This window comes from Theropithecus gelada, chromosome 12 (assembly GCF_003255815.1).
Source record: "Theropithecus gelada isolate Dixy chromosome 12, Tgel_1.0, whole genome shotgun sequence".
Classification (NCBI taxonomy): Eukaryota; Metazoa; Chordata; class Mammalia; order Primates; family Cercopithecidae; genus Theropithecus; species Theropithecus gelada.
This window is the reverse complement of record NC_037680.1, coordinates 76,955,973-76,978,139: the sequence shown is the minus strand read 5'-3', so window position 1 is coordinate 76,978,139 and position 22,167 is coordinate 76,955,973. Positions and strand designations below refer to the sequence as shown.

General features: G+C 37.5%; 1 protein-coding gene across 1 annotated transcript in view; it reads right to left on the bottom strand.

Moving 5' to 3' along the window:
- SGO2 (shugoshin 2) overlaps positions 1-20,370 on the bottom strand; it is a 52,789-nt gene extending 32,419 nt beyond the window's left edge. Inside the window, exons 1-5 of the mRNA XM_025404994.1 lie at positions 20,260-20,370; positions 16,700-16,834; positions 14,695-14,870; positions 13,729-13,806; positions 7,225-7,310 (exon numbers count right to left, since the gene is read on the bottom strand). Coding sequence (XP_025260779.1) covers positions 7,225-7,310; positions 13,729-13,806; positions 14,695-14,870; positions 16,700-16,832 — 473 coding nt within the window. The 5' untranslated portion in view covers positions 16,833-16,834; positions 20,260-20,370. The remainder of the gene's footprint in view (positions 1-7,224; positions 7,311-13,728; positions 13,807-14,694; positions 14,871-16,699; positions 16,835-20,259) is intronic.
- Between the last annotated feature and the right edge of the window lie 1,797 nt (positions 20,371-22,167).

The following is a 22,167-nucleotide window of genomic DNA, read 5'->3' as shown; positions in this document are numbered from 1 at the left end:
AACTTTCACTTCTTTTGGTTAGATTGATTCCTAGGTATGTCATATTTTTTGTAGCTATGATAAATGGGATTGCTTTCTTGACTTTTTTTTCTGATTGTTCACATATAAATGCTACTAATTATGTTGATTTTGCATCCTGCAACTTCACTGAATTCCCTTATGTGTCCTAACAGCTTTTCAGTGGAGTCTTTATAAGATCAGGCCATCTGCAAACAAGGCTAATTTGACTCCTTCCTTTCCAATGTGGATGCCCTTTATTTTGTTTTCTTGCTTAGTTGCTCTGGCCAGTACTTCAAGTATTCCGTTGAATAGCAGTGGAAGTGGGCATTCTTGTCTTGTTCCAGTCTTCAAAGTACAATGCTAGATGTGGGTTTGTCATAGATGGTCTTTACTATTTTTAGGAATATTCTTTTTACACCCATTTTGGTGTATCAAAAAGGGATGTTGAATTTTAGCAAAAGCTGTTTGGCATCTATTGAAATACTCATACAGTTTTTGTTCTTGTTTCTGTTAATGTGATGAATCACATTGATTGATTCGTGTATATGCTGAGCCATCCTTACAACCCTAGCATGCATGAATCCCACTTGATCATGGTGAATGTTCTTTTTAATGTGTTGTTGAATTTGACTTGCTAATACTTTGTTGAGGATTTTTGCATCTATGTTCATCAGTGATATTGGTCTGTAGTTTTCTCTTTTCATTGTGTCCTTGTCTGGTTTTAGTATTAGGGTAATGCTGGCCTTGTAGAGTGAGTTTGGAAGTATTCTCTCCTTTTCAAAGCATTTTAGTGGGATTCATCATCACTGTTCTTTAAATTTTTGGTAGAATTCAGCAGTGAATCCATTGAGTCCTGGGCTTTTCTTTTTTTGAGACAGGGTGTTGCTCTGTCACCAAAGCTGGAGTGCAGTGGTGTGAACACTGCTCACTGCAGCCTCAACTTCCCAGGCTCAAGCAGTCCTCCCACCTTAGCCTCCAGAGTAGCTGGGACCACAGGATTAGCCTGACAGGATTAGCCACCACACCCAGCTAATTTTTTATTTTGTAGGGACTGGATCTTTTTATATTGCCCAGGCTGGTCTCAAACTCCTGGCCTCAAGCAATCCTCCTGCCTTGGTCTCCCAAAGGGCTGGGATTATAGGTGTGAGCCACTGTGCCCAGGCTGAGCTTTTCTTCAATGGGAGAGTTTTTATTATAGCTTCAATCTCATTACCTGTTATTGGTTTGTTGAGGTTTTCCATTTCTTTATGGTTTAATCTTGGTAGGTTATATGTATCCAAAAATGTATTCATTTCTTCCACATTTTGTGATTTGTTGGTGTATAATTATTCATAATCATCTCTAATAATTTCTGAGGTCTGAGTTGTTATGTCTCATCTCTTGTTTGATTTTATTTATTATAGTCCTCTCAGTTGAACTAAAGGTTTGTCAATGTTGTTTATCTTTTCAAAAAACCAACTTTTCATTTTGTTTATCTTCTATAGTTTTTTAGTCTCAATTTTATTTATTTCTGCTCTGATCTTTATTATTTCTTCTGCTAACTTGGGATTTGCTTTGTTCTTGCTTTTCTAATTCCTTGACATGTATTTTTAGGTTGTTTATTGGAAGTGTTTCTCCTTTTTTGACATAGGCATTTATTGCTATAAACTTCCCTTTCAGTATTGCTTTTGCCATACCCCATACACTTTGCTATGTTGTATTTCCCTTTTCATTTAGGAAATTTTAAAATTTCCTTCTTACTTTCTTCTTTGACCCACTGGTTGCTTAGGAGCATGTTGTTTATTTTCCATTTGTTTGTGTATTTTCCAAAGTTCCTCTCATTATTGATTTCCAGTTTTCTTCCATTGTGGTCAGAGAAGATACTGGATATGATTTATTTTTTTGAACTTGTACAGACCTGTTTGTGCCTAAGATATGGTCTATTCTGAAAAATCTTCCATGTGTTGATGAAAAGAATGTGTATTCTGCAGCAGTTGGGTGAAATGTTCTGTAGATGTCAGTTAGAACTATTGTATCTAGTATGCAGTTTATGCTGTTTCTTTGTTGATTTTCTGTCTGGATGATCTGTCCATTACTGACAGTAGGATGTTAAAGCCCCCTACTATTACTATATTGCAGTCTCTCTCTCCCTTTACATCCATTAATGTTGGCTTTATATGGAGCTGCAGTGTTGAGTGCATAGATATTTATAATTGTTATATCCTCTGGTTGAATTGACCCCTTAATCATATAGTGACCCTCCTTCACTGCCAGTTTTTACAGTCTTTGTAGTTTATCTTATCGGCTATGAGTACAGCTACTCTTGCTCTTTATTGTTTTCTAGTTGCATGGAATATCTTTTTCCAGCCCTTCTCCACTTTCAGTCTATATGTGTCTTCATAGGTGAAGTGGGTTTCTTGAAGGCAGCACATAGGTAGGTCTCATTTATTTATCCATTCAGCTACTCTATGGCTTTTAATTGAAGAACTGAGACAATTTACATAAAAACCCACAAAATAATTCTATAATTTAACTCCATCCTCCAACATTTTGTCTTTTAGTTGTATCAATTTACATATCTTTATATTATCTATTAACAGGTTGGTATAGTTTTGATACATTTATCTTTTGGGCTTCATACTAGAGTTTGAGTGGATTGCACACCATAAATACAGTTAACAAAGTATTCTGGGTTTGTCTGTGTACTTAATTTTACCAGTGGGTTTTATACCTTAAAAACTTTCCTTTTGCATGGTAGTGTTTTTTTCTTTCAGATTGAAGAACTCCCTTCCTCATTTCTTGCAAGATGGGTCTTGGTGGTGGTCAGTTTCCTTGGCTTTTGTTTATGCGTGAAAGACTTTAGCTCTCCTTTAAATTTGCATGACAATTTGTTGGACACAATATTCTTGGGTGTCAGTTTTTTGTTGTTTAAGTGCTTTGAAAATGTTGTTCTACTCCCTCCTGGCCAGCATGGTTTCTGTGGAGAAGTCTGTTGCTCCATGAATTGGAGCTCCTTTATCTGTTATTTGCTTCTTATCTCTCATTGCTTTTAGGATCTTCTCTGTCTTTGACCTTTGAGAGTTTGATTATAACATGCCTTGGAGTAGTCTTATTTGCACTGAATCTGTTTTGTGTTCTCAGGCCTTCCTTTACCTGGATATGTATATCTTTCTCATGTCTTGAAAAATTTTCTGTTATTATTTCTTTGAATAAGCTTCCTATGCCTTGCTCATGCTCGGCTCTCTCTTAAACACTAATAATTCTTAGATTTGGTCTTTTGGGGTAATTTTTTGTATCTTGTAGGCACTCTTCATTCCTTTTCCTTCTATTTATTTTTCTTCTCTGACTGTGTATTTTCAAATAGCCAGCTCACTGTTTGGTTCATTCCAGCTCCTCTGTTTGGTTCATTCTGCTATTAAGAACCTCTAAAGAGTTTTATAGTTCAGCAAATGTATTTCTCAGTTCCAGGATTTCTGTTTGACTTTTTTTTATTATTTTAATCTCTTTGTTAAATTTCTCTGATAAATTTCTGAACTGCTTTTCTGTGTTATCTTGGAGATCACTGAGTTTCCTTAAAACTACTATTTAGAATTCTTGGTCCAAGAACTCACAAATTGCCACTTCATTAGAATCACTAAATTTCTGCTTTTTGTCCTTTTGGGAGGGTCATGGTTCCTTGTTTGCTGTAGTTTCTTGTGCGTATATGTCTATGTCTTTGCCTTGAAGGATTAGTTATTTATTCCAGTTTGCTTTGTCCAGCTTGTTTTGGATTTTATTGAATATATCTGCTTAGCAAATCTTCACTGCTAGTTTGCTGCCTCCTTTTTGGCTCTAGGTGGTGCCTTCAACCTAGGTTCACATTGGAGCTAGTAAATGGTTTGACCACTGCCTGTCCCAAAACGGGGGAGGTCCCAAAGGGTTTAGGACAGCAGTTTGGGAGGGCTAGCTAGGAGTTCACACCCAGGGCACCTGGGGAATGTACCTCCTACAACCACTCTCATTTGGTGCTTCCTTTGGCTGAGTTACAGAGCAGAGTTTCTGGGCTGGGGATTGTAGTCCAGCCTTGCTTGTTTGTCTCTGCCTGTCCTCAGGATATTTCTCCCTTCAGGCAGTCACAATACTACCCATCAGTTAAGGCAAGGACAGTTCTGACAGGGAACTGAAGAAGGTGGGGAAGCTGGCTGACCATTTCAAGTTTGCTTTTTCCAGTACAGACTGTGAGTTGAGGGGAGATTTTCTGCACAGTTGGGGCCTGGCAGAATGGGAGGGAAGGGCATCGCACATGTGTAAGTGCAGTTCTCCTACCATCTGCTCAGAGTTTTTCCACCTCTCTTTGGCCTCAGGAAGTATCTCATCTAGCTTGAGCTCTGGGCTGTTGCTGGTGGAAGATCTTGTCACTGTATTTGTTTTTTGTTTTTGTTGGGGCAAGAGAAGCCAGCTTATTTTACACTGCCATTTTAGAACCAGAACCAATAAAGATTTTCTTTAAAGGACACAAAAGTTAGTAACCGAAAAGGGGGGTGAGGGAGAAGATACACACCTCCCCGCCGCAAACAAAGTTGGATTTCATAAAGAGCTACTTTTCATCTAAAGACACCATTAAGAGAGCAAAGGGGCAAGCTACAGAGTAGAAGATATACAAAGAATATGCCAGGCATAGTGGCTCACACCTGTAATCCTAGCCCTTTGGGAGGCTGAGGTGGGCAGAACACTTGAGCTCAGGAGTTCAAGGCTAGCCTGGGCAACATGGCAAAACCCTGTCTCTACAAAAAGTACAAAAATTAGCCAGGCATGGTGGCATGCACCTGTAGTCCCAGCTACTTGGGGGACTGAGAAGAGAGGATCGCTTGAGCCTGAGAGGTCAAGGCTGTAGTGAGGTGAGATTGCACCACTGCACTCCAGGCTGGGTGACAAAGTGAGACCCTGTCTTACATACAAAAAAATGTATACAAGGAACGCCTTAAAAAATATGACAGATAACCCAACAGAAAGTAAACATATGAAGATACTTAACTTCTTAGTTATCAGGAAAATTAAAAATAAAACCTCAACATGATACCACTACATACCCCACAAAATGACTAAAATGAAAAAGACTGACAATAACAAGAATTGTTGAGCATATAGAACAACAGGAATCCTCATATATTGTTAGTAATAATGTATATTGGTATAACTCCTTTAGAAAACTACTTAGTAGTTTCTCCTGAAGCCAAAGAGATATAAATATATATCCCAAGTAATTCTACTCCACACTATATACCTAACAGAATATGTGCATACCTTCATCAAAAGGCATATATGTGGCAGCCCTATTTGTAATAGATAAAAACTAGAAAACCAGGTCAGGTGTGGTGGCTCATGCTTGTAATCCTAGCACTTTCAGAGGCCGAGGTAGGAGGATTACTGGAAGTCAGGAGTGAGACCAGCCTGGCCAACATGGTAAAATCCTGTCCCCACTGAAAGTACAAAAATTAGCCAAGCAGAGTGGTGAGTGCCCATAATCCCAACTACTTGGGAGGCTAAGGCAGGAGGATCACTTGAATTCTGGAGTTGGAGGTTGCAGTGAGCCGAGATCGTGCCACTGCACTCCAGCTTGGGTGACAGAGCAAGACTCTGTCTCAAAAAAACACACTGGAAAACCAACAAAATGTTCACCATAAGAAAAATGGATACATTATAGTATAATCATATAATGGAATACTATACAGCAATGAGAACAAATAATTCACAACTACATACAGCAATACGGATGGATCTCACAAACATAATGCTGGGCAAAAGAAGACAGAGATAAACATACATACTGTATAATTTTATTATATGAAGTTCAAAACCGTGCAAAATTAATCAGTTTATAATTAGAAGTCAGCATAATATTTATCCTTGGGTAGGTGTTGGGTAGTGGGTAATGACTAGAAAGGGACACAAGGAAGTATCTGAGATGTTGGTAATATTCTGTTTCTTGTTCTGGGTATTTGTTACACAACAGTGTTCACTTTGTGAAAATCCACTATGTCTGAATGTGTATAATATAATTCCAACAAAAGTTCACTTAAAAACACACAATACAATTTTTTGGAGGATAAGTTGACACTTGATTTGCATATCTATATGAAACAATATGTGCATAATGACAACATACTTTTGAAAAACTACTAAGGATCTAATAAACAACAAAATTTACTATTTTAAAATTATAACAATTAAAATGTATTGGTACAAAATGGTAGTAACACACATAATAGGCAAGTCAATGGAACTAACTATAATGAATAGAAAGTGATACAGTAAATATGAGTGTTTTTTACTATGGCATAGATAGCATTTCAATAAATAAGTACATATACTTGTACACTTAAGTAAACGCATTAAATCTGTAAGTTATATACAATAGAAAGAACATTTCTAAAAGAGATAAGAGGATTTTGGTCAATGCTATCAATCCATTCAATCATTTCGCCTTTCTGAGCGTCACTGACTGACTTGTAAAATAATAGATTTGAAATAGGGTGCTTTCTATAACTTATAATCAAATTAATCAAAAATAAGAATTGTGGACAGGAGGAGAAGAGCAAAGACAAAAGTTAATTTTTTTTGTTTGTTTTGTTTTTGAGACAGAGTCTCGCTCTGTCACCCAGGCTGGAGTGCAGTGACGCAATCTCGGCTCACTGCAAGCTCTGCCTCCTGAGTTCATGCCATTCTCTGGCCTCAGCCTCCTGAGTAGCTGGGATTACAGGCGCCCGCCACCACACCTGGCTAATTTTTTGTATTTTTAGTAGAGATGGGGTTTCACTGTGTTAGCCAGGATGGTCTTGATCTCCTGACCTCGTGATCTTCCCACCTCAGCCTCCCAAAGTGCTGGGATTACAGACATGAGCCATCAAGCCCGGCCAGCCGACAAAAGTTAATTTTAAAGCTTAGGACAGTACACAAGATAATAAAGGTAGAAATAGTCATCAGATTTACCCAGGAGAAATCAATACGAGGCCAGGTGTGAACTAGATGAAAAGAAAAAAAGAACTGTAAAGTGGCAAGACATTACAAATAAACCTGGTTTGGGGATTGAGTGTAAGTTTCCTCGAATTCCTAGAGAAACAACCTATAGCAAGACACTACAAACTACCTCATTTCTACCTTAGTAGATAACTACAGGTTGATGATCCTGAACATTGTACAATACAAACACTAGTGTTATATAAAATCTATATACTCGGAACTAGTGTAATTCAAGCCCATATTTACCTTGCAAATGGAAGACGCATCAACTTGCACTGTTTACTAATTCGTTTCTTCTTGCTAGCTGATAGTAGAAAGGAACTCTGATGGAACTATTTTTGAAAAGAATAAAGAAAACAGAAAGTTTCTAACCTTATTAAATCATATTAGTTATCACAGTACCAAATTATACAATGACATTAATAGTAAAAAAACATTTCTTGCATTTGCCTTTAATAGTTTAATGAGAATAATGTGATAAGGTTAAAACACAGCTCATCCTTAATCATGCCAACGAAAGATAATCACTGCCAATATTTTGGTAAATAACCTCAACATTCCTCCATGTGTAGGAATAAATACATGACTATACCTACACAAATAGAATATCTTTACATACATGCAGTATGTTCATGTCTATGTATGTGTTATGTAATATTTTATTGAATTTTATAATACATCTTTTAAATGGCCTTTTAAAATTCAAAATCTGGGTGATTTTAATATATCTTTTATATATTTGCTTATCCACATTTCTAAATTTTCAGATACAAACATGTTTTTAATTATTAATAAAGACCAGAAAATTAGGCAACACACAACCATGTTGCTTATTACAGAGCTAAGCTGTAATAGAAACAAGGGAATGGCGCCAAATTATCAAGCTGATTTTAAAATTCATATGAAAATGCAAAAGACCTAGAATAGCTAAAAAAAAAAAAAAAAAAAAAAACTTTGAAAAAGAAAAAAGTTAGGAGGGTTACAGTAATTGAGACAGTATAGTATTAGCATAATGATAGACAAATAGATCAATGACATAGAACAGAGAGTCCAGAAATGGATTCACATATATTTGGCCAATTAATTTTTGACAAAAGCACAAAGGTCAAACGGGGAACCTAAACTTCCACACTCACCAGGCTGTAAGACGACAACTCTCTTCCAAATCTGGGGTACCATCAAAAAAGGCTTGGGACAGCCCAGTGTTAGGAGTACATCCCCGCCCAGCAATGTCAGTGGAGGACATATTTGGATCTCTGTCCTGTTTCATATTCTTTTTATGAGATGGTCAGTTGGGTGCAGCCATTAAAAGAAGGCAGAGACTCAGGAAAAAAATAAAATGTATTATACTCACAGGTCCTAGAGACAAGAGGTACAGCAGGCCATGCAGAGCCACACAGAAAAGACACTAGGATGGTCAGGAGGCAGAAGATGGGAACGAGGGGAAGGTTTAGGCCAGAGCCTATTATCGGAGTTTCCACAGGAAAGGCAAGGCAGGGCAGGGTGAATAGTCTAGAATTGGCTAGTTTGAATAATTCTGGCAGGCTCTAAGACACAGGAGAGGTAGGTCCCTGGTTGCCTAGTACCTGACCCAGGGACAATTAAAGCAGAGGACCATTGCCTCCTGAGATATAAGGGCCAGACAGGGGAGGTATGGCTCTGGATTAGTTAGCTTGCATATCAAAAGTGCTATGGTTTGAATGTCTCCTCCAAAACTCATGTTGAAACTGAATTACCATTGTGATGGTATTAAGAGGCAGGACCTTTAAGAGGTAATTACGTCATGAGGGCTCCGCCCTCACGACTGGATTAATGCTGTTATTGCAGGAGTGGGTTAGTTATAGGAGTCTGGTCTCCTTTTCTATCTTACATGCTTTCTCGCCCTTCCACCTTCTATCATGGGATGACACATGCCAGATGTCAGCATCATGCTCTTGGACTTCCCAGCCTCTAGAACTGTGAACCAAATGAATCTCTGTTCTTTATAAATTACCCAGTCTTTTTAGAGAATGAAATCTCAAATGAAAACAAGAAAAGAAAATGATAAATTACCCTGTATGTGGTATTCTGTTATAGCAGCAGAAACAGACTAAAACAAAAGACAAGCTCCTGGCTGGTCCCTTGCTATCTCTAAAAATTGGCTAGCCCTGAGAAGGGCAGTGTCTCCAGCCAATAATATTTTAAAAGATGTAAAAACATCATAATACACAGAAAATAAAATGTATATATGCTATACATCCCCATTCAGTGATAGGAAGGAGTTCCCCTCTCTCTCCTCTATGGTGGGGACAGAAGTGGTTTAATAAAGAACTAGGATTTTCATCACTCTTCAGGAGTAACAACCTCCCCCGCTTCATTATCCTCCTCATCTTCATGTCAGCAGAGGCCATGAAAGTAATGAGGTGCCCTTCCCTGTTTCAGCCACAGTGGTGTCAGCCTGAACTCCCAGCTCCATTCATCAGTTATGCCCACCACAGCGTTGTCAACAGAGGCTGAATGGGAAGTCTAAACTTCAGTACCCACTTGGCAGTAGGCAGCACCTCCCCTTACCACCAGTGTAGTGTCAAAGGAGGTCTCCTTAAACAGAAGATGGAAATAAGATCCAATGTCTTATAATGCACCTAAAATGTCGCAAGATACAATCGAAAATCAATCACTCGTCATGCCAAAAATCAGGTAACTCTAAATTGGAATGAGAAAGGACAATAGATACCAACACTGAGATGACACAAATGTTAGAATTATCTGACGAAGATTTTAAAAAAGGTATCATAAAAATGCTTCAACAAGCAATTACTAACATGCTTAAAACAAATGAAAAAATGGAACATCTCAGCAAACAAACAGATGTAAAGAGCCAAATGGAGCTCAGAACTGAAAAATGTAATAACCAAATAAAACAAATTAAATGGGCTCAAGAGCAAAACCAAGAAAACAAAAGGGGGAAAAATCTGTGAACTTGGAGATAGAACAATAGAAATTACCCAAACTGAACAAGAGAGAAAAGAGACTGAAAAAAATAAGAGGATTAGGGAATAGCGAAAAAGAGAAAACATTCCTGTCATGAGAGTCCTAGAAGGAAAGGAGAAAGAGAAAGAGTGCAGGACTAGAAAAGTATTTGGGGACATAATGGTTGAACATTTTTCCAAACTTGATAAAGACATCAACCTACAAATTCAAGAAGCTGAGTGAACCTCAAAAAGATAAACCCAGGGAAATTCATGGCAAAACACATCAAAGTCAAAATTCTCAAAACTAAAGACAATTTAAAAAATTGAAAGTATTGAGAGAGAAATGGCATCTTACCTACAGTTAACAATAAAAAAAGCATTGACTCAAAGTTAGAAAAGTAACAATGAACCACAAAAAGGCAAAATAACTTATTAAAAATAAAAGCAAAAAATGTTTGAAACATCAAACATTAAATTAAATTAGAAAGATGGTTCTTTTAAAAAAGAATAAAATAAAATAGAAAAACCACAACAACCTAAGATAGTGGGGGGGGTGGTGGGGCGGGGGGGGAGACAAAGCCCAAATACACAAAATTAATCAACTGGGGAAATACAACACAGACGAAATTAAAGAATAATGACAGACTACTCTGGTCAACTCTGTGAACATCAATTAAAAAGCTTAGATTAAACATTTAACTTTCTAAGAGAAAATAATTCAATAAAACTAAATACGAAAGAAAGACATTTTCCTAAGGGGACCAATATCCATAGGATAAATAAAGTCAACAAAAAGCTACTATCACTCTCATCAAAAAAGTCCCAGGTCCAGATGGTTTCACAGAATAATTCTACCACACCTTTAAAGAAAAACACTTATAATACTGTATCACTTTTCAAGAACACAGAAAAAGTAAGACATCCAAATTCTTTTTATGAGCTTAGTATATATATCATTGTTATCAATGCCTAAAGACTGTACGGTCTTATGTTTTTTCTATGCATAGAAAAAAAACTTCAGAGTCCTCACTTATAACAATAGAAAAATCCTAAACAAAACTGGCAAAAAAGAATTCAGCAGCGCATTAAATGAAAAATAAATCACTTCTGAAGTTTATTACAGAAATGTAAAACTAGGAAAGTTACTAAAATAAATAATCATACTAAGACACCTAAAAAGACCACATCAGCATCATGCTAAAAAGATACTTACATTATTTGGCATTATTTTTATTTAGAAAGCTCAATCAAAGAGGGACTACAGAAAACATATGTACCTTACTTATTTATATATAAAACAAGCATCATTCTTACTGGGGAAACACTACCTAATATTTTATACATGTGTATTGCATCCTACTATGTTCTAGATGTTGTTCTGGTAACATCCCTGCACTCAAAAAGCTTACATTCTGATGGGATGAACAATAAACAAAATTGTCATACAGTGTTAAGTGTTAAGGAGAAAGATGAAAGAAGAAAAGCAGGATATGAAATGTTGGTACAAGAGTTGGGAGTGTTTAAATTTATGCAGAGTTGCCAGGGAAGACTTCACTGTAGTCACTTTTGAGTCAATATTTGAAGGACAAGAACTTGTTGCATGCAGACAGAATATGTACAAAAGCACTGCGGTAGCAACTTACCTCTGTTTGAGGGAGTGGGAAGAGAACGGCACTGAAAAGGTTAAGGAGTGGAAGAAACAGGAGAGTAGTAAATGAGGTGGAAGAAATAACAAGAGTTTCAGTTTTCAGATCATATCAAGCAATAGATAATACTCCACTGGAGAGTTTCAAGCAGAGACTAACATTTTAACAGGATCATTCTTGCTGTTATAATAAGAAGAGAATACATAGAGAAACAAGAGAAAAAGAAGGCCAAGTTGGGATGCTATTATTAATACAATATGTAAGTGAGAGATAATGGTGCCTTGGACATGGGTAGTGAAAGAGGGTTGTGAGAACTGGTAGAATTGTAGACTGATTTTGAAGGCAGAACTAAAATGATTTGCCAAAGCATCAGATACAGGGTGTGAGAAAAAGATAGGAAAAGAGAGTTGTGATTATCTTAGATGAAAATCTCATAAGGAACTGGTTTGGTGGCAAATGTGAAATTTGAGATGCCTTTTAGATGTCCAGATGCCAAGTAGGTAATTAGATATAAATCATCTGGAGGTCAGAGGAGATGGTCAGGCTGGAGTTACAAATTTGAAAGTCATCAGTATACAGTAGTAACTAAAACCGTAAGATAGAATAAAATTATTTAGGAGGAGTGAACGTAGATAGAAAAGAGAAGTCCAAGAACTAAGTCATAAGGCATTCCCAAAACTTAGGAAAACAAAGAGAAACCAGCAAACAGACCGAAAAAGAATAGCCAGAAGGGTAGGAAGAGACTTAGTAGAGTGTAGTATTCTAAAACTCATGAGAAGTCAATATAAGAACCAAGAATTATCCATGGGTTTTTGCAACATGGACATCAATGGTGACTTTCAGGATTTAGTGGATTGGTGGTGAAAACCCAGTTGGAATGGGATCAATAGAAACTAGAGATAGTGAATAAATCTCTCAAAAAGCTTTGCTGTAAAGGCAAGAAGAGAGCTGAGATAGTAGCTGGCAAATAGGTGGAATAAGAGGTTTATTTGTTTGTTTGTTTGTTTAAGATGAGAGATGATAACATTTTTGCATCCTGATGGGAATAATTCAGAAGGGAGGAAAAAAGTTAATGATGCAAGAGGGAAAGGCACTCTACACTAACACAAGCCAACAGCAAAGGACAACGCAAGTGTCCAACAACAGGAGCCTAGTGAGGTAGATTACAAGTCCACTCTAGATCTATCCAAAGCAGCACCAAAAGAGAACGAGGAATCACTCCATGTAATCATTTGGAGAAATCCCCAAGATATGTCACATAAAAAGTAAGGTACAGAACATCTGGTATAGCATGCTATCTTTTGTGTAAAGAAGAAAAGTAAGAAAATATTTATTTGTTTGTTTTTATATAAAGAAACAGATGAAAGCAATCACCTGCATGATGTACAAGGAGAAGAGAGAATGGAGAAGAAAGTAGCTGAAGGCGGACAAAAGCATGTGTGAAACTTTATTCTATACTTTTCTTATCTCATTCTGATGTTAGAACAATATGTCTATATGACCCATCACCTGCCCCACTTAATAACAACTAGAAAGAAAAAGAATTTTAAAGCTTGGTATGCAAAAGTTAGTCTGTTAAATAGTAAGTTCGAGAAGGTAGCTACCAAGATTGTATACTATGCCTTCACCTCCAGCTTCTCCATCTACCTGCTGTCCAGTTTTTACTTTTCCTTAATCTAGATGTTGACCTCAGCCCTCTGAATTCTCCAAAAAGAACCACATGAAAAGCATTTGGGAAATTTAGAATTTGTTTTAGAAAACAGTATAAAGTAGGACCACCCTCTATTTTTCTCCCCAGTTTTTCAATTGTGTCCATCTTTGAAACAAACAAACAAACAAAAACCCCAAAGTCTTTCCTCACTTAAAATGCTTCCTTTCTACTAATGTCTTCATGTTTCTTAGTCCGTTTAGGAGCCAGTATGTTCCACTAACCTGTCTAATCCTGTTACTTTTAATAAAAACCTAATTTTCATATGACATTTTCAATAACCAATTATACAAAATGATAATATGCTGTTAGCCAGTTAAAACTGATATTATCATCAGTCCTTTGCACAAAACTTGAAATATGAATCTCCAACCTTGATGTTATTTAAGTAATCTCAGTGATCCTCTGTAAAGAATGACACTATTTACATATAAATTCTACTTACCTCAGAAAGACTGCTCATTTCAATTGCAGTTATCAAGTTATTGTTCATGAGAGCTTCTATGTCTATAAGCTTCTTATTCTGCACATGTAAAATAAAGACCCCTTTTAATCAGTTAAGACTTGGAATGTTTTATAATATCAAGCGTTTATGAATGCCATCTATGTGAGAAAACTTAAAAAATAATTGATATCACATTGAGCTAAAAATTGAGATCACATTCAGCTAAAATGGTACATTATATAGTACCAAATAGTGTTAAATAGTCCAAATAGTCATACATATCATACATACATACATGTACACACACACTGAATGCTTTGGAACTAACAATTATACGTTTTCCTATAAACATTTTTCTATCTTCTCATAATAATATATCACATGGCAAGAGAACAGTTTGTCAGCCACAGTAATTTAACCCACGAGTAGAGTAGGTCCTTTTTCCATTATAAATAAGTTCTACTTATTTTAGATTTAGATCTATAGTTGTAGCCTAGCTAATCATTGGCTCTCACTGCCCTGTCTGTGAACAGAGTTGAAATTTGGAAGGAAAAGAAACAACTATAATCTTCATTCTGTTTGGCTTGTGGCCAGGTAAATGCTGAGATTAAAAAAGAGTAACAACATTCTGGAAACTCCTTTCCTTTCAAGAACACTGGAAGAACTATGACCATCTTTTAAAAATGTATTAATGTACCAAGCTTTGCTTATGATTAGCAATCAAATGTTGGTCAAGGTATTATACTGGTTTACACAGCACACAAGCACATATTTAGAATGCAGATTTAAAACACATGTTTTATTACCCATTAACAGTTTGTCCTTTAACATGGACTTGCATGGCAAACTGACTTTCAATAATTTTTCACAATTGGAGATCTGAAAAATATTTTTAGAGCTTCTATAATAATGCAGCTAAAAGATTTAAGTTATAATTAGAATTCAAAAACAATATAGCTTCCATACCAAGTTATTCAGCTTTAGGCGAAGAAATGTGTTCTCAAAATTCAGTTTCTCTACTTCTTTTTGCAATAGCATCTTTTCAGTTGTAATTCTTCGAGAATTCTCTTTTTCTCTACTAAGAGCCTGAGCTAATGCCCTGTTGTTGTGCTTTAAAGATATTTTGAAAATAGAAGAATTATCTGTAAAAAGATTTTTAAAATGAGTTAATATTGAACTTACACTTTAATAAATTTTTGTATTCCTTAGTAAAACTACATTAGACAAAATGCATTTCACTTTATAAGTTTTAACTGAAGATTGGAAAAGAGAGTAACAATACAGATGTAGTTTTGAGAAAAATAAACTCACAGTTTAGAGCTGAAGAAATGAAAGCTAGACAGATGATGAATTCAAGAGTTGTGAGGAATGCAGAATATATATAAAAAGTTAGGAATAAGAGGACTGCAGCACAGACACAGCATTCTACATAATTAGATCAGTCACAAAAACTAAATATTGATACTTGCTGCTCGACCTGCTTTCCTATGTTTGACTAGCAGACAGAATGGAGAAACTGATTCTGCAGCTCTACCTGGAAATGTCCCATAGGAATGAGGATAGCCAATCTGTGAAAATTCTAAAGTCAGTCTCTACAGCTCCAGAACTGAAGAAATTACTTAATACTCCCAAAGTCCATTTTCAAACTTTGAGTGACAGAGGCATACTTACTCTAATGTTAGACGGATAATCTAAACCCCGTAGGACCTCTTACTGCCATCTAAAAGATCCTACCTCTTATTTCTAGGCATCTACTGCAATCGAAACTTGACTTCTCTTTAAAAGCACTATGTAAATATGATTTAAATCACTCCTGAAATGCTTTTCTGTTGGAAGCAAAGAAATTTCCTTGTTAATTCATTGGTAGAGCTTACCTTAAATACAGTGTGTTCCCTTAGTACATTTAAAACATCATTATATTTTCATAATTTTAACTTACATGTCACCATTCAATAACATATACCACTGAATAAAAGTCTAGTGTATGTGAAATAAGTTTTATAAAATTTAATAACATTTTGTAAGTACTCAGGGAAAACTTGGGATTCTGCAAAACAGGGTCCAAAACAGTACTTTACCTTTGGCAGAGAGAGTAGTTTTGTATAGCCATCCTTGGCATAGCAAATGGAAATTGACTAGAACCAGCTTAGGATTTCCAGAAGATAAAGAGTAATAATATTTTCCTATTGTACTCCTCAAAGTCAGCATATTCCTTCGTAACATGGGGTATGGAATAGTCTTGCCAAAGGGAGGAAGCAAGAGCCAGTGTAAGAAGTGGCCCTAGAGACCTGGGTGGGAGCTGCATCATGATTTACAGGCACCCAGGAGGCTGGGTTGTTTTAGAAGTCACACGTTGATTGTCCTTCGCAGAGCTGTATCAGCAGATAATGTGACTAAAAGGATACCTCCCCGACTCCTGCTAAGATGGTTATGAACATTGAGATAATGTTCAAAAGTAATGAAAATTTATCTTGGAGTTTTCCTACCTCCTTTTTTTTTTTGGCCCGTCTGATGCCTTAACTCCAGAATTCATGAAATTCCATTTCCAAAGTGCTCAGTGTCTTTGTAAGATTACCTATATAAAGTCACACACACATATATATAAAAGCATCCAGTGCCACATCATGCAACTACCCATCATCCAGTTGCCACAACATGCCAGAACAACCTGCTACACTTATTACGTCTTTTCCAGAAAAATCATGTTGGTATTTTTTTCTGTGCTGTAGAAAGTAGCTGTCTTGGGCCACTGCAGCCTCACTGCTAAAAATTCAGCTGTCACACTTAGGGTAAATCATCAAAACCACCCAACTAACAGGAGTCGAAAGAGATAGGAAGGATGAAATTTAAAAAGTTATCAGTTAACAAAATAGTCATTTTAGTAATTTTCTGTACTTGATAAAATAAGGTAGAAAACATAATCTGGGGAAAAGTTAAAATGTGAGTGTATTTTAAAACTAATGGCACTTACTTAGAATTTTTGTTTTTATTTTTGAAGCAAGAGAAACATTCAACTTAGCAGTCTTTGAAATTCTTTTGTCTTTCACATGTCTCTTAATTCCTGAGGTAAAAAGTGAGCCAGTTTCCATCACTGGGCACGCCATCACTGAAGTGAAAGAAAAAAAAAATCATAGTATTGATTAATAAAAGAAAAAGGATAACTGATAAATACATTTTAAAAAGTAATAATCATGACTGAATATATTCTGTGCATTAAGTATTTGCTAAACTTTGTATAAAATCTGAAAGTATGAATGTAATCAAAAGTGGCTTAAGGTACAATCCAAAAAGGTAAATGATTATTTTTTTCATTTAAACCTACATTAATCATCCATGTACCAGGTGCAGGGGACAGATGACAGGATATGGTCTCTGCCCTCATGGAATGCATGGAATGTGGGTACAGACAGGGCTTTCATACAATGTAAGAAGTGTAACCTTAGAGATATACATAGAGTTTAAAGGAAGTACAGAAGAGATATACCTAATCCAAGGTGGGGAAGGGGGTTGGAGAAATAGGAAATCTTAAATTTGTCTATTAGATTTATGGCCTATTATAGAAACAGGAAGATAAAGAAATCATTACATTATAGTATTACAAGAGTAATAGCTGCAATACACAATGCAGAGGAGAAGTGATTAACTGTGCCTGGGCAGAGGAAAAGGATCAGAAATAGCTTCACTGAGAAGGAAGCGCTTGATGTTGAGTCATGTAAGACCAACCTCCCCATGGCTCCATTTCCTCCCCAAGCCTCCTTACCTCTATCTGCAGAGATCTAAAAAAAAAAAAAACAACCCTGTCCCCTGCACCTGCCTAACCCTCAATACTCAGCCTCCCCACCATACCTGCCTTGAGTCCACAGGACTCAGCTCACTATGGCAATCCAGAACTCAGCTCACTATGTCAACCATGGCAAGAATCCCTCAACTCCTGGGTCACATTCATCCCCCTCACTCGAATCCCTTCAGATCTACATATTCCTCATCTGGTCCTGTGGTAACCTGGAAAATGGCCCCCCAAAGTTATTAGATCCCTTTAATTTTAAACTTCATGTGGAAAAACAGCCTTTGCAGATTTGAATAACTTGAAGATCTTGTAATGGGGAGATTATCCTGGATTATCCAGGCAGGCCTAAATACTATCACAAGACTCCTTACAAAAGACAGCAGAAACAGGAGTGATGCAGCCACATGCCAAGGACTGCCAGCAGCCATCAGGAACCGACAAAGCAAGGAACAGATTCTCCTGAAGACCCTCCAGAGAGAGTGCAGCTGGGAATACACCTTGAGGGGGGAAGAATTCAGTGATAACTGAATTTAGACTTCTGGCCTCCAGAACTGTGGGGAAATACATTTCTGTTGTTTTAAATGCCTCATTTATGATAATTTGTTACAGCAGCCAAAGGAAATGAATACAGCCTGCCTATCTTACCCTTGCCAGACTCATGAGGTCCTCTAGAACTCACATTCCATCATCAACCAAACCTCTACAGTCTCAATCTCTTTTCTGAATGTTCTCTTCATCTTCTTGAACCACCCTCTACCCTGAGGACACAGATTCTCCTGCAGTCCTGTCAGGCAGGGGCTGTTTTCCCTCCCACACCCCTTCTAGAGGCTACAACACATTCATGTGTGCAGACCATTCATCTTCCCTCCTCCCTAAAAATTCCCATCCTTGAATATACTGTCATTTTATTCCTTTTTCCCTTTGTATCAGCTCTTCCTTCAAATGACCACAGGGCTTGCTCACTTCCTTCGAGCATTTGCCAAAATGTCACTTTCTTAGTGAGACTTCCCAGTCCAAACTACTTAAAAATTGCACACTTACCCCCATTCTCCCCTTCTGTTTTATTTTTTTTCCATTAACTCACCAATGTCTAAGATAAAATTAAATAGTTTATTTAACTTATTATCTGTTTTCTCCTACTAAATTGTAAGTTCAATGAGGACATAAACTTTTGTCAAGTTTGTTTGCTTCTGTACCTTAGTACAGAAATATGCCTGCCACATAGCAGCTGCTGGATAAACATTTGTGGAAGAAGTGACTATGAATGAATGGAAGAATTTTCCAATAGAAAAACTGCCCACTCTTGGAATGGGTCTCCTTTGAAAGTGTTAAGCAGATGTTGGGAGGTGTCAAGCAAATAATGGAAAGATGGTTTCAGAAGAAATTTCTGCAATGGGGAGTAAGTTGAACCAGAAACTTTTCAAGATTAAGGCTCAACGGTTCTTTTAAACGTTTTGCCAAAAAGAAACTTTAAAATCAAACATCACTATCTATCTCATAGACAGTAGAACACAGAAACTCCCCTCAAACTGTTGCATCTCACACACCTGAAAGGGATCCTAACATAGAAATCTAGTTCATCTCCCAAAAAATCCAGTCTGGAATATAAAATCTCATTTTACTAATTAGGAAACCACAGCTGGACTGCCCTCCCCAATAAACTGGTTCTGACACAAATCCTTAATTTAATAAATGGCACTGTCAATCGCCTATTCAAATCCTCATGCCAGAAATCTGGGAGTGTTCCTTGACATTGCCCTGTCAGCCCCTACATCAATGACCTTACCAAGGGAAACTTTAGGAGCCAGAACCAGGCATTTGGAGTACTGCTCCAGGGTGATTTACCATGTAGACACTGAGACATTATGATAGTGATTACAATTGTGTTGGAGCTCCAGTTCCAACATTTCATAGCTATGTGATCTCAACACCTCTTCGTCTCAATTTCCAGATTTATAAAACCATAAAAACTCAGGTCATCTCCTTGGAGGGACTAAATGAGCCAATATATGTACAGTGTCTAGTACAGGACCTAGTATACAGTCAGCACTCAATACCAGCACCTATTTATTACAATTCTGTGACACTTGTCCGGCCAGCATCTCGACTATCTCTAAATACGAAATACTCAGTTCCACATCCAATTCTCCTGAATTGGATACCTCATCTAAAAATTTGTCCTATTCTCTACTGAATAGGACAGAACAGGACATCTCTACTGAATAAGACATTGTCCCTGTTCTCTACTGAAATCCCACCTGTACATCAAGTAGCTCAAGTTCCAAGTTCCAAGTTCTTCCCAGTCTTCCATCACCTCTTCGCCTTCAGCCAGCCTCTCCAAAGGAGAGGGCTCCTTCGAGAACTTTGGCACGCAGTCCCTAACATTCATTTCGCAGACACGTACTGAGCGCTCACAATGCCCTAGAAACTGTTCAAGCAAGTAGAGCAGTCCCAGAGACAGAAATTTGTTCCCTTAAGTAGCTGACCTAACTGGTGGCTTTCCCTGCTCGCCCTGCCGGACGCTCAAATCTCAGAAACAAGAGGCAGCGACTCAAAGCCAAAACAGGACTCCATCAACGAACCCCTCGGAGCGGAGAGGGGCGCCGTCCCAGATCCCGGAGGACAGAGGGCGGAAGACGAGCCGGAGACCGAGGCGGACAGCGCCTAGAGAACCGGCTCAAGAACGACACCGATCCCGACAGTGAGAGAGCGGTCACGTCAAACGCCGCAGGCCACTAACTTACCTCTCTTTCAGCGTGGAGCACCCCTACCTAGCTCAGGGCGCTCGGCAAGCAGTAGCAGCAGCGGCTCAGGTTTAAACGCCACAGCCGTTGGCGGTTGCCCCATCAGCCAATCCAGTCCCGCGAAGATGGCGCAAGGGAGGACGGTTACTAGGAAGTGGAAGGCGGAAAGGGCGGGACCCCGCTGCGAGGGCAGGAGGGGGCGTGCCCAGGCGAGCCGGGGGCGGCCCTGTCTCCGTGACAGGGGTTCTCTTCTGCGCGGTGTTGATGGCGGTCCGCTGTCTCCTGAAGCGTTGATGGAAAAGAAAACGCTCCTCTGACATTCATTATCAATCACATGTCTGAAAGGCTTGACAGCCACCTCAAGTCTGTTAGAAGGTATATGTTGTTTACTGGGATACTACCCACCCACATCTTACCATTTCTTCTGCATCCTTGCATTTCCAGTTGTGATACCAGCACCTTTAGTTTTCACTTAAAAGCTCTCCCCATGTTTCTTTTAACTTCTGGGGGGAAAAGGAGCAATGATATTTCGTTGCAAACCCCGGATCTCATTAATATTTAGGTCTTGCACTAATGGTTTGTTTTAGCTGAATATACAAGACTGACGTTTTCCATTATACGCAACTACATTTTAAAAATGTACTATTCACCTTATATTCCATGTCAATTCGCTTATTTTTCGCAAATTACTTTCATAATCTTTACAAAGAATTTGGAGAAACTACAAAGAATAAAATTTCCTCTTTGTATACCATTGGACTGAAAATGAAAATAGCTTGTTAAATCAAGGTTCCAATAATTGATTATACAGTAATGCAGTCAACTTCATACTCTTGACAATTTTTTGTTCATTCGAAGACATTTGAGAATTACTTTTACTTTAGAGAATCTAGACAAATGATGCAAAACATGCTTTTGAGTTCAGACCTTTTAGTCTAATACATATCATGATCAGTCTCCAAACAGATCTGGTTACATGAATCTTGTGTAAGTAGAAAAGTATTTACTGATTGTCCAGCTGCTAAAATTCCAGAAGACAGTAAAATAAAAATTTCAATAACAGTGGTTAGAAAGTAATATACTGGTTATAGAAATTTGTGCTTACCTAGGAGTTAACTAGCACTGTATCTTGCTTACCCAGCCTGACACATTAAATGCTCAATGTATATGTTTTTTTAAAATGAACCTTGTAGTAACTGTGCCATTTAATGGTTATTAAATCTTGGCCAAACCACTTAATCTCTCTGGGCTTCTGTTTCCTCATTTGTAAAATGGAGTTAATAACAGCATCCCATATATTTTATGATGGTTTCAATCAATGGGCCCTTTTGTTCAAATGCATTGATATCGCTTTCTTCCCAATGGACACATTTTGTAGCTACAGCTTCAAAACCAAAACAAATCGAAAAGGGAGACAGGAAAGTCAGAGGTAGGGGAGATGCTAAAACATTTATCAAGACATGAATACCAAGACCTCTTTAAAAAAAAAAAAAAAAAAAAAAGCGCTACCTTATCTCAGAGCAGTTGAAAGGATTTAACTGCTTTGTAAATTGTAAAACCTCTTGAAAATGTAAATTAGTATCATATACAACCATAAACTTAAAACGTATAATTAATCAGGTTAAATTTAACGTGATCTCAGTTTGCTTTTAGTTATTTGCCTTTTGTCTCTTGGTATAATGGATAGAGGCAGGAGCCCTGGATGAGAAGTCTGGAGATGCAGTTATTGTAGTTGTGGCTGAGTCATTAGCTGTGTGTTCCTTGTTTCAAGTATTTTATCTGTAAAATAAACCAGTTACATTAAATGAGCTCACAGGCCTGTTGTGATACTCTCCTCTGCACTGGGCACTGATTTTGTTCCTCTCCATCTGTTTTCCTTTATTCTTATACTCATTAGTTGCCTGATTT